We start from the raw sequence: 13,912 nt of genomic DNA on the forward strand, positions 1-13,912 counted from the left end.
GGTCGTCAAATGGGGCAAAAATCACTTAACAACAGTCTCACTTAGCAACAGAAATTTTGTGAATTTAAGTGTGGTCATAAGTCAAGGACTACCTGTAATTTTTTTCCCCATGGTAATTATTGTTTGATTTATTGCCATTTCGTTATTTCTATTTTTCATCAGCTCAGGCAACTTATGTTACTGGGCAGAATTAAAAACAGAATAAAGAAATTTTATTAGCCAAAGTAAAATTCTGAAGAGAAATGATCCCATGTTTAAAAAATGACTGGGAGGCAGTGGTAATCAAGGTAAGGACAATGGCAGGGAAACATGTATTTTTGGTCCTTGACAGAGTAAATTTGTCCAGTGGCCATCTTTGCTAGCCCATCGTTATTGCAAATACACTACAAGACGTTTCAAAATTAAAAGAGGTGATTTGCAAATGGGAGCACCATGCAGAGTTAAGGACGCATGTACAAGATACAATCATACACAATCATGCAAATAAAAGTAAAACAATAAGTAATCAGGGCATGCAGTCCGTGTCATCCTCACATCCAGAATTTCCCTAATCACTTTCCAAGGAGGTCATGTAACAAGGCACAAAAACTCGGAGCAAAACATTTGACACTTCTCCAGGTGAATTTTTAATAGCGTAATGCTCTGCAAGTGTTTTAACATCTTGGCCAAATTCCCTTTTAGGACAATGAATCTAGGAACCATCAACAGCTGAATGTTTGGAAGAGACTATTATTGTGATAGAATGTGATGGATGAATTACAAATCTAACAGAGCTAATTTCTTCAGAGCCAGGGAAGATTTTCATATGGGTATTTGTTTTGACTGTCCATCCGTAGTTTAATTTTGGAAGCAGGTGCTTTTAATTGTGCTGTCTTCTAATGTAAGAAGATCCAAAATATATATCTGTTTCTTGAGTAGCTTTCCTTTTTTGAATGACAACCTACCATAAGATAGTGCTTCCTCAAGGATTATTATTTTAATTTTATTTTTTTTAATCTTTTTTGAGGAATTGAGAGTGGGATGAAGGAAATTCCCAGGACTTCTAGAAACATCATCTAGATTAACTGAGATCTACATCAATCTAGACTAAGCTCTACATATCTGTTATACATTGCAATGCTCTTCTATGGTCTTAGTCCGGGGTCCCTCACATCAAATATTTACTAAAAAAAAATTCATGCCAATACCCATCCAAAGATAAACCCTCTGGTTAGGCCTTCAGTCAGATAGAAGTAGTCCTCGACTTACAAGAGTTTATTTAGTGACCGTTCAAAGATACAATGGCATTGAAAAAAGTGACTTATGACCGTTTTCACACTTAAAACCATTGCAGCATCCCCATGGTCACGTGACCAAAATCCAGATGCTTGGCAACTGGCTCATATTTATGACGGCCGCAGTGTCCTGGCGTCATGTGATCCCCTTTTGCGAGCAAAGTCAATGGGGGAAGCCAGATTCACTTAACAACCGGGTCACTAACTTAACAACTGCAATGATTCACTTATCAACTGTGGCGAGAAAAGTCATCAAATGGGGCAACTCACTTAACAACTGTCTCACTGAGCAACAGAAACGTGGGGCTCAATTGTGGCTATAAGTCAAGGACTACTTGTAGATGAGGAGGGCAGGATATGCTAGAGCCCTATTTTCATATATAGTTCAGTATCTTCTTAAGATCGTTCTTATTTATTTGCTTATTTATTTGCTTATTATACAATGCCATTAAAAGCAACTGCCTGATCATTCCTCTTATCCCCAGCTCCAGAACCAGAGCAGCAGTTTTCTTAAATATTTTATAGATTCTGGGCCATTTTTTTTGTTTTGCCTTCTTTGGGGCTTGGCCATGCCAAGAAAATTAAAACCAGAAGGGGCAAAGAGAGGCATATCTTTTTAGTTCAAGGACAGCACACAATAGATACGTTGGGAGAATCTCTTCACGACACGACCCGTTCTGTCTTTGCCTTAAGCTGATGTCCCATTCAGTTCTGATGCTTCAATCAATCCACTATCACAGGCACCATTAACTTCAAAGATTTTGTGCCGAGTTCATTAATTTCAAAACTAGGCTTTTGGTTTCATAATGTGATCCCTAAGGGTGAGCCCACTGGCTATTATCATCCTTCTTGCTTGATGTATTTGTACCTCAGCATTATAGCTACTTAAACTCTCTCTTCTGGGACTTAGTTTCCCTCTTTACCCCGTCCCTGGAACAGTGTAATATTAATATAGCCTGGTAATAACAGTAAGCTTTAGTGTAAACTGAGTCATAGTTAAATGTGGCTAATAAATTTACTAAGAATATTCAGGACAGGTAATTTCTAATTATTTCTCATTCTCACTGAAAAGTCAAAGGCAGTAGTTCTACTCCAACTAGGAAACATATGTGTGAGGGGTCCTTGGTGCTCTTTGAGTTTATCTGTTTTCTTGCAGACGTTTCATTACCCAAGTGGGTAATATCATCAGTGTTGCTACCTAGTGTTGCTCCTAACCAAGCTCAGAGAGTACCAAAGACCTCTCGTTTCAACCCTGAGCTACAAATATTTTTTCTTTATCAGTAAACATATTTGTGATATAGAAAACTCTAGCAAGCTACAGTGTCTTTAAGTGACATGAGCCTCATGACACAATGGCACAATGGCCCAGTGGAATGTTGGGATATCTAACGCAAGTCATTTGGGTCATGGGGCGAACGTCCTGGCTACCCTTGTCCTCATTTCTGTGGATATACTTGTGATGTGGAAAGAGTTTACTGGCTGACTGGTTTTGCAGCATTTTTATCCCATCTACTTCACTGGGGGTTTACTCAAACTACAGATAGGCCTCGATTTATGACCACAATCGAGCCCAAAATTTGTGTTGCTAAGTGAAACATCTGTTCAGTGACTTTAGCGCCATTTTACGACCTTTGTTGCCACAGTTGTTAAGTAACACTGCAGTTGTTCAGTTAGCAATACAATTGTTACGTGAATCTGGCTTCCCTGTTGACTTTGCTTTCAGCGGGTCGCAAAAGGTGATCACAGGGCAGCCATCATAAATAGGAGTCAGTTATCAAGCATCTGAATTTTGATTACATGATCACCAGGGAGGCTACAACCGTTGTGTGAAAACTGCTCATAAGTCACTTTTTTATTGTAACTTCGGACACTCACTAAGTATTGTAAATCGAGGACTATCTGTACGTTCCCATCATGGCTTGGAGTTGCAATATATGGATATTATCAGTGTACTGATGGCACCACCCCTTGACCCAACAAATGAACTCTTCCAGTGGCTTCCCATAGACATGAAATCGTAAGGGAGACAGAGATGAATACTGTGGCACACCTCTGGATGACCTCGCTTCTTCTATGACCAACCATTGACTCAGCATAGTATGAAAGGAGTAGAATCACTACAAGTAGGATTCCCAACTCCTAGATAGAAGAATGCTATGATCAGTGGAACAGAGACCACTAAGAGTCTAGAAGGGTCAATATGGGTCCACTCATTATCCTTAAAAAGGTCAGCCACCAGTTTAAGAAGATAGGAACTTTTTGTTCCTACATTCTATTTTTAACCTGATATAAACCACACTTTTCACGAATAAAATTTTAAAAGCTCTGTCTTCAGACTGAGTTTAAACTGGAGCTCAGACTGAAACAATTAATCTAATATTGGGACTTGCTTGTTTCCTCATCTCCTGAAAGTTAGGCTCTACCTTAACTGTTTAAGGACCCTTTGGTGCCATTTTGGCTATCCCAAACCAAGATCTTGCTCTACTATGGATGCTGAATTTCTTTCCCTCATGACCATCTCAAGAATGACCATGAGCTATAGGTAGGCTAATTGAGCCCAACTTTCGGTAGCTAAGCGAGATAGTTGTTAAGTTAATTTTGCTCCATTTTATGACCATTCTTGCCACAGTTGTTAAGTGAATCACTGCAGTTGTTAAATTAACAACACAGTTGTTAAGTGAATTTGGTTTCTCCATTAACTTTGCTTTTCAAAAAAAAATCACAAAAGATAATTATATGACTCTGGGACACCGTAACTGTCATAAATATGAGTCAGTGTCTGAATTTTGATCATGAGGCTGTGGGAATGCTGCAATGGCTGTAATTGTGAAAAATGGCCATAAGTTACTTTTTCAGTGCTGCAGTAACTTTGAACGGTTACTAAATAAGTCGAGGACTATCTGCATTTAAATTCACATTACTAGAAAATCCAATTTGATTGATGTGGTTGTGCCTTCTTCCTGCACACCTCAGATCTAAGTGATGTTGACTCCTTTATAAAAATCCCATTATAAAATGTTCTCACTCAATACAGTCTTTCAGTGGATGACTTCTGAATGGTCGTAGCCGGTTGGGGGATATCTCAGCTCTCATGAGCTAAATTTCTGTGCGAATATTAACAATTGAGTTTACAACTTTTGCACCTTCATTAAAAGCTGTGCATTTTAATCAGGCTTCCTTCTTTTTTGAAAGATGGGTTGTATTCTCGCATCCTTTCCTATTCAGACGAGCTCTTGAAGAGGAGACTTTGCTAAAAGCATTACTTAGTTCTGAGCACGTCAGGCACCCAAGCTTAACCTTCTCCAATTGGCAATTTCTAGGTGCACTGAAACTAGAGTTCCCAGAGGTCACAATATTTTCTGTTGCCATCTGTGGGGTATTACTGGGTAAGACGGAACTACAAATTAAACCTTAGCAACTTAGGGAATACGGGTAGTCCTTACAACGATTTGTTTAGTGACTATTCAAATTTACAACGGTATTGAAAAAAGTGACTGTTTCTGTCACTTATGACTGTGGTAGCATCCTCGTGGTCACATGATCAAAATTCAGGCGCTTGGCAATTGCCATGTACTTTTGACAGTTGCAGTGTCCCGGGGTCATGGGATCACCTTTTGTGACCTTCTGACAAGCAAAAGTCAATAGGGAAGCCAGATTCACTTAACAATCATATTACTAACTTAACAACTGGATGATTCACTTAACAACTGAGGCAAAAAAGGTCGTAAAATGGGGCAAAACTCATTTAACTGACTCACTTAGCAACATAAATTTTGGTTTGAATTGTGGCCGTAAGTTGAAGGCTACCTGTAGTTTATGTAGAACTGAGTTCAATTCCATTTGAAAACTAACACTTGTGTTTTATTCTATTTGCAACTGTTCTAAAGGGGCTGAAAAATCAAATTTGAAAGGATCTTGTTTGATATCGACAAGCTCTCATTCCGTAAGAGGCTTCACTGCAGTTCGGAGTCCTCAGTTCTGCAAAATTGTGAACAGCTGCAGAAAACCTGGAGCGTCTGAAATGCACTTGGCAAATTGGGCATTGATGGATGCTTTCATCTCTATATTGATCTGTGCTCTATTAGTCTGCCTAGTCTAATGAACTGTACTTAAGACATTTGGGAAGGAGGCGGTTTCCTTGAACACTCTCCACTGACTTGCTCTTAACCCTGTGTAGTTGTAAGGCTGTTTAATGATGCCCTGAATTAATACCTCGCTTATCTCTTTGAGTGACTGAGCTGATCTCCTGTCCCAAGGAGGCAAGCAGGAAGATTTTGAATTTTCCTGAACTCAGCTGGTCAAATGAGTTGGGGGAGGAAAGAGGGATGGGGGGGGGGGGAACAGAAAGCTTCAGGAAGGGAAGATAGAAGTGATCGGTGCAACAACACTTGTTTATAGAAGTGGAGGCAGAATAAAAAAAAATATGTCTGCTAGGTCAGCTGTAAATGGACCACATCAAAATATTTGACCCGCTATCTTTTTTTTTTTTTTTAATCCTTGAACTGAACAGAGACCAGACAGTCTTTTTAACAGGGGTCTGTCCTTGGGCAGTTGAACAAATAGGAGATCTGTCATCGACTTACTACAGCTCATTTAGTAACCATTCAAAGTTACAACGGCCCTGGGAAAAAAAGTGACTTATGACCGTTTTTCACACTTAAAACCATTGCAGCGTCCCCATGGTTATGTGATCAAAATTCACATGTTTTGCAACTGACTCATATTTACGACGGTTGCAATGTCCTGGGGTCACCTTTTGCCACCTTCCGACAAGCAAAGTCAATGGGGAAACCAGAATCACTTAACAACCGTGTTACTAAGTTGATAACTGCAGTGATTCACTTAACAACTGTGGCTAGAAAGGTCACTTAACAAATATCTCAATTAGTAACAAACATTTGGGGCTCAATTGTGGTCGTAAGTCGAGGGCTACCAATATTATCTGGCACAGATGTTTGGTTTTTTTTTGTTCCTTCTGCCCAGCAAACAATTGCTAAGAGATTGGTAGATATGAGAATAAAGTAACATCAACTTGACTGAGGTTGATTATCACGTCCCTCAACCTTTCCCGACAGTTTTCTTGGCCAACTATGGAAACAGAGTTTGAGATTACCAGCTGCAAATTTGTCCTCCCTTTTTTTTGCCCTACATATTCTCAAATTCTCTAGGTTGCATCTACCTGTAAAGTCAAGCAGAATGCATTTGATTTCTTACAAAGGAGTTATAAATGGAACTCTCCATTTTATAAAATTATTTGACTCGGTTAAAAATTGTGTCTAAGCCAATGAAATAATTAATACCTAGCCACAAATTAGCTCATTTCCTCTCAGCTGTTTGATTGGCTTCTTAGGTTAATTTTTTAAGAAAAGAGAAGTGTGCATTTAAAAGAAAGAGCAATAAAAACCAAATACAGTATTTCAATTAAGGAATTCAACCATGCTTTTAACTGCAAATAATACATTTTGCTCCTTTGGTTTTATGCAAACAGACTGCATTACTTATTCTTCAATTAGGGAGATTAAAGGTACCAATACGGCACCATCATGCAAAAATAAACAAGAAAGAATTATCCAATACAGACATAAGTGCACACACAAACGCACACACACACATACACACACACACAAATGCCATGTTCACAAATAAAGTGAGATAGTAACCAAGCATACAAATGAACATCTCTCCAATTGCAAAAGTACCTTGTAACAGACTTGGGCTGCAAACAGAAACCCTCTTTCAGAGTCTTTCAAAGTTTTACAAATCCTCAGTTATCAGAAAATAATTTGGCACATTTGTGAGCATGGTTAAAAAAAAGAGTGAGCAAGCAAAAGACATAGCAACATTTACTTATTGCAAACGCGTCTTTTCTTTTTAGTATTTCCCCCCCCCCCTCTAGATCACAGGCTCAGCAAACAGAAATCTGTATTTCATTCTGCAAATGCAAACTTTTTATTTTTATTTTTTTACGTTTGCATCTCCTCTATTTACGTGCACCAAGCTCAGAACCCTTCAGAACAGCCGTAGCTTGAAATACTGCAAATGCAAAAGTAGAAAATGGAAAGAGCGGAACCTTGCTGATGCTACCCCCCACACACACCAGTTTAAAAACAGGTTTGTTGACACCTTGTGCAGTGCACACCAAATCTTCATAACAAATGTCACAACCAAATAATGTCAATGAACAATTGTCCAAGTGCATGCATGCATACATGACCTATGCAATGATATGGCTACATATGCAATGAAACGGGAAATACAAAGGGCGGCAGCAGAAAAAGACGGAAAGCCGAACAAAGCATGACTAATCCAGGCCCTCCTTTACCAGGATTCATCCAAAGAGAAAGATTGTCAGCCCTCTGTCTTTCACAACCGGTCATAAAGATGGGAAATAATCAGTATTAAAGTAGAGTTTAAATTCATCATGATTAGCTCTAATAATGTCAACCTCCCTCAGAGGTGGGGAACGATGGCCCTTTTATGACTTGTGGACTTCAACTCCCAGAATTCCTAGGAACGGCTGGCTCAGGAATTCTGGGAGTTGAAGTCCACAAGTCATAAAAGGGCCATCGTTCCCCACCCCCACTCTATCTGAATCTTTTCAGATGTATTAGATTTCAGGTCCCATCATCTTCCCTGTTCTGAATGATGGAAGCTGAGGTTATCAGGGTTAAGAAGTTTTAAGATAGTAGCATAATAAATGCTGGAGGTCCCAAAGGTGTTTTTTCAGGAGGCAACTGGACTTTCTTGTTTTTCCTTTGAAGACGTTTCGCTTCTCACCCAAGAAGCTTCTTCAGCTCTGACCGGATGTTGGGGAATGGAAGGATTTATATTCCTTGGAGATATATGGTCATTTGCATCCTTTTAGAGAGTCCTTGAAGCCATTTGGAGCACCTTCGGGACAATCATGACCTGGATGACTGAGAATCTCCATAGACAATGCCGGAGGAATTTATAAAAGAGATTGAAAGAAATGGCTGACTAAAAGGAGGGAATTGGATCAAGTGACAAAACACTGCCACGTTATAATGCAATTTTGTCAGTCTGGTGTCAGTGACTGGTTGCAGAGGCTTATGGGTGAATTTGTGAAGGAAAGTTTACAAAATTTCTTGGTCAATTTCTTAACAATCATAAATAATCAAGAATTATAGAATAATAGAATTACAGATAATCAGAAAGGGCTATTTGGGCTATCATGTTAATATCCTTGCGTAGATGTCTATGGAGATTCTCGGTCATCCAGATCATAGTTGTCTCAAAGATGCTTTTTTCCCCCCAGAAAAGGCAATTGGACTGTTTTTTACTCTTCCTCAAATAAAAACCAGCCCAGTTGCCTTTTGGAAAAAAAAAACCGCCACCTTTTAAAATAGATATTTAAATATTTAATCTGTTGACATTACCTAAGTATTGCTTATACCAAAGCACTATCCTGCCAATATTCATACATAATTGCTTTATATGCTTGACATGCTTAACATGGGCTCCAAAGTATTTGGAGACCAAAATTCAAAATATATACACTATATTTGTTTTAGGACTATTTTCGGCATACATATTTCAGGGGCTAGGTTTCTCTTAAATCAATGGAGTAGTGGCAACTTGTTTTATAGATTTTCACTGAACACAGTGGCTTCCTGCTGTGAGAAAAGTTAACCACGAGCAACAGACACAGAAAGACTGATCACGAATCAGTGTTGCTATTTAGTATTTGTGTTCAGACAATGAAGTATTAATCTGCTTTATCTCTGGATAAAGGAAGACTCAAAAATATTCTGGCTCTATATCCATATCCACATCAGGAGTACAATATCACTGGAATGACTCTCCACTCATGTTCCTTGAAATACATCAGACAGTGGCCAAGGAACACGATGATGGCTCGCCAGTTCTTGGAAGTCTTTCCCTCAAAAAGCATCTACCAAGTATCTATCCCAAGGGTCTTCAAACTTGGCCCTTTTATGACTTGTGGACTTCAACTCCCAGAATTCCTCAGTCAGCGTGCCTGGCTGAGGAATTCTGGGAGTTGAAGTCCACAAGTCATAAAAGGGCCAAGTTGAACACCCCTGGTCTATTCTATTATGTTCCTAGAGCCAGACAAAAATGTATTTATTGTTCAACTTTCCATTCTATTTATATAATCACATCAACTTTCCAATATATTTATATAGTAACATTTTATGATATACAGATAGTCCTTGACTTCTAGCCATTCATTTAGTGACCGTTCAAAGTTAGAAAGGCACTGAAAAAAGTGACTTATGACCAGTTTTTATACTTATGTCTGTTGCAGCATCCCCATGGTCACATGATCAGAATTTGCAAGCTAGGGAACTGGCATGTACTGTATTTATGATGGTTGCACTGCCCCAGAATCATGTGATAACCATAACATTCCCAGATGGCTTCTGACAAGCAAAATTAAGGTGTGTGTGGGGGGGGTCAGATTTGCATAATGACCACATGTTCCACTTAACAACTGCATTGATTTGCTAAACAACTGTAGCTAAAAAGATTGTAAAATGGGGTGAAACTCACTTAACAACAAATTTTGAGCTTTGTTTTTGGTCATAAGTCAAGGAGGACCTGTAGTCTAATTTTATGATGTAATGAAGCTTTTTACATCAGCTTTTTTCAGTATTTTCCTGATTAATTTGTTTATCTCTGGGGTATTTTTAATCGTAGTTTTTAGTTTCAGGTTTTATACTGTGACGCTTACAAGCCCACTTGGGGGAAAATGTTTCAAAGGGCAATGGGGAAATTAATAGACAGGGGTGCTGATTGGAAGTTGTGCTAACTGAGGTTTGGTTGTCAACCAGATGACAGGGTTTTTGTTTTTTTTTGTAAACAAGACATGAACCGGGATTAGCTCAGAATGGAACCCACCAAAGACGGGATCAGTCCAAGCCAAAGATAATTCAGCAAGCAAGCGGTCTAACTTTTTAGCAGCAGCAGCAGCAGGAAGAGAAGGAAAATGAGAATTCCACTGCAGGGTACAGGATCAGCACCAATCATTTCACATAAAGCCTGGCATGAAAAAATGAGAACAGAAAGACCACAAATACACAGATGATGGGATGGAGGAAGGGCCTCACAGCATGCTGCAGGATGCTCATGGACAGAGAGGCTCTGCTGATGGGTCTTGTAGTAGTTGTTGTTTTGAAATTGAAATCTTACCCTCATCCCTTCAAATCGTGAGAGTGCTCTTAAAGGTCTCAGAGCTCTGAGGGTCCTAAGGGATTTAATGGGACCCATTTCGGAGTATCCAAGAGAACTAGCTATGAGGCTTATTAGTGAGACCTGAAGGGAGACACAAAACGAAGAAGTCCAAACTATTAGCAAAAGTCCTACCATTCGGCTTCTCTTTTCTGCATTTGCACCTGTAAAGATAAACCTGGTTAATGGATTGAGGAAGCAAGAACCTAAATTGGAGGGAAATTAACCATTAACTCATGGGGGAGGGGGGAAAGCCGCTGCTACAGAAATATTTTTTTTCCAGGACACAGAGCTATTGATTTCCAATGCAAAATGAAACCTAGGAATTAGGAACTGTCAAAAGCAATAGGATGGTATCGATCTGCCTGCAATTCCCATTTTCCCCTCTAGATGACCACATTGAGCTCCAAAGAATGTCAAAATTCATCAAAAGAGAGGGACGAGAAACATCAGAGAGACAATCCGTTTAGTTTTCCTCTATTTTTCTCTGACAGAAAAAGTAGCGGCGTAGTATCATCCTAATTTTGCAAAGACTATAGTTTTGTACTTTTAAGATGAATTGCCTATATATTATAAAGGATCTGTCTGTCTGTCTGTCTGTCTGTCTGTCTGTCTGTCTGTCTATCTATCTATCTATATAATATTTCTTTCTCTTTTTCTCTTTCTCTGTCTATCCATCCATCCTATCTATTTCTCTCTCTGTCTGTCTCTCTCTCCTATTTCTCTATATTTCTTTCTCTCTGTCTCTCTTTCTCCTATTTTTCTTTCTCTGTCCATCCTATAATGTCCATTTCTTTCTCTCTCTCTCCCTCCCTTCTATAATGTATCTATCTATCTATCTATCTATCTATCTATCTATCTATCTATCTATCTATCTATCTATCTATCTATCTATCTATCTATCTATCTATCTATCTATTCTTTATATATATATTTTCTCTCTCTTTCTCTCTCTCCCTCTATCTCTGTCTATCTCTTATCTATCTGTCTGTCTGTCTATTTATCTATCTATCTATTCATCCATCCTATCTATTTCTTTCTCTTTCTCCATCCTGTTTCTTTCTCTTCCTCTCTTTTTCTATCTCTCTCCTCCTTCACTATCTATCTATCTATCTATCTATCTATCTATCTATCTATCTATCTATCTATCTATCTATCTATCTATCTATCTATCTATCTATCTATCTATCTATCTATCTATCTATCTATCTATCTATCAGTCCTCATCCATCTATCATTTATCCTCACACACAGACATGCACACCTATACATTACACCCACACCCACACTCACACATCACACCCACATGCCCTTCACCCCCACAGCGGCTGAAACATTGCTGTTGCCATAGAACGTAGCCTGCCTGGGAGACACTTTCCCTGAAAAATTATACAGTTAGCGCTGATTGGAAAATGAAGCTGCCATGTTTGCTGTTCCCTGCAAGAGAGAGAGAGAGAGAGAGAAAGAGAGAGAGAGAGAGAGAGAGAAGGTGATTGTTATTTTAGAGGAACACACTGCATAGACATGGAAAGGTTTCAACCCTTACCCTTATGCTCTCAAACCGGGACAAGGCTCGGAGGGGCCTCAAAGCCCTGAGTGTTCGCAGTGATTTCATAGCAGCCAGGTGGTCATAACCGAGAATTGTAGCTATCTGGCAAATAACTGAAATCTGTGCAGATTGAATGGAATTTGAAATTATTGTTCAAGATAAGCAACAACAGGATTTTTTTTAAAAAAGAAAAAAAAAGACAGGGTGAAAAATAGTGAGTTAGGGAAAGATTCCAATAACCAGGATAGATTTCAATAATTTCAAAACAGCATGAATGTGGATTGTGAATGAAGGTGGGCTATGTCTGTAATAAATATCAAATTATACTTGGAGGAAAGTCATTTCTCTCCAGCTTGCTTCTAGAAACAAGGGAGGGAGAGGAAGGAAGGAAGGAAGGAAGGAAGGAAGGAAGGAAGGAAGGAAGGAAGGAAGGAAGGAAGGAAGGAAGGAAGGAAAAGTTGTGTGGCAGAATTAAGTTTGGGGGGGAAAGTTCTAGCTTTAAAAAATTGAAAATTGGAGCCATTGATGAAAAAAGAGAGGGAGATAAATACATTCTGATTAAAAGGTGGAGGGGGGAGGAGAATCTGAAGAGCACAGTGATCAGAACAAATGGTGTGATAGGGAAGGTGCCATAACCTTTCTTCAACAACTGTCTGGAAATTACAGCACACGATTCCCAGGGAGACACAATAGGTGGCCACTAACCATTCTTCTGCTTTGCAATCTGAAACGGTGGGCTGTGGAAATGAGGTGGTGTTAGGAAGTTTTAGTCCAAACACCAAACTCTTGGCTGGGCAATTTCACAATTGCTAGCACAGCGAGCAGAATGGCATCCTTTTTTTTTTCCTTCCTTTCTTAGAGATTATTCTAGACCAGTGGTTCTCAACCTGTGGTTGGCAGATCCCTGGGGAGGGCTGCAATGTCATCACAGGGGGTCCACAAAGGCTTGATGCTTTCTAGTACTTTAAATCTTGGATTAAGTCTTGGTGGTCCATGGTGAAGAAAATATTGAGAACCACTGATCTAGCCCACCCCCATTTCTACTAAGCTACCAACAAGTGGGCATCCAACTTCTGTTTGAAAACCCCCAAAGTTCCCTTGATCTAGGCTAGGGAGATCATTCCTCTGCTTAACAGATGTGTACCATCCAGAAGGTCTTCCTATTCTCACCTCTTTAGTCTTTGTCTTCAGTTGCAACAGATGACAAGTTTGCCCTCTCTTTCATAATAAGGCATGACAGTTATGAGAACCCAGCCCTTTATTGTAATAACTCCCACACTTGCTACATTTGGGATGGCCAAATGGAGGGAAACCAGGCATGATTAGAATCTGTTGAATGACAGCAAGCATCATTAGAGAACCGTGGGGGGAAACTAAGGTCTGTTTGATCAAGAAGATTTTGTGAAAGCACCTTGTATTATGCTCTTACACAGACAGCTATACATTATGTCTATTGCAGAATGGCTGAAATAGATTTGAAGAAAATGGATGCTGGAATTCATCTCAGTTATTTTAGGGAGATGTTTGGAAAAGGAAGAAAGGAAGGAAAAGAAGGAAGGAAGGAAAGAAGGAAGGAGAATGAGAAAAAGAAAGGAGGAAGGAAGGAAGGGAGAATGGGAAAGAGAGTGAGTGAGGAAGGAAGGGAAAAAGGAAGGAGAATGAGAAAAAGAAGAGAGAGAGGAAGAAAGGAAGGAAGGAAGGAAGGAAGGAAGAATGGGGAAGAGTGAGTGATTGAGTGAGTGAGGAAGGGAGGGAGAATGGGAAAGAGAGTGAGGAAGGAAGGAAAAAAGGAAGGAGAATGAGAAAAAGAGAGAGGAAGGAAGGAAGGAAGGAAGGAAGGAAGGAAGGAAGGAAGGAAGGAAGGAAGGAAGGAAGGGAG

General features: G+C 39.5%; 1 protein-coding gene across 1 annotated transcript in view; it reads right to left on the reverse strand.

The window, feature by feature from the left end:
- LOC107303320 (sodium channel protein type 5 subunit alpha) overlaps positions 1–13,912 on the reverse strand; it is a 315,483-nt gene that overhangs the window by 31,426 nt on the left and 270,145 nt on the right. The window contains exon 21 of the mRNA XM_015832541.1: positions 10,446–10,568. Coding sequence (XP_015688027.1) covers positions 10,446–10,568 — 123 coding nt within the window. The remainder of the gene's footprint in view (positions 1–10,445; positions 10,569–13,912) is intronic.

The sequence above is a fragment of the Protobothrops mucrosquamatus genome, unplaced genomic scaffold, assembly GCF_001527695.2.
Source record: "Protobothrops mucrosquamatus isolate PMUCROS unplaced genomic scaffold, P.Mucros_1.0 scaffold5, whole genome shotgun sequence".
In the NCBI taxonomy this organism is placed as follows: Eukaryota; Metazoa; Chordata; class Lepidosauria; order Squamata; family Viperidae; genus Protobothrops; species Protobothrops mucrosquamatus.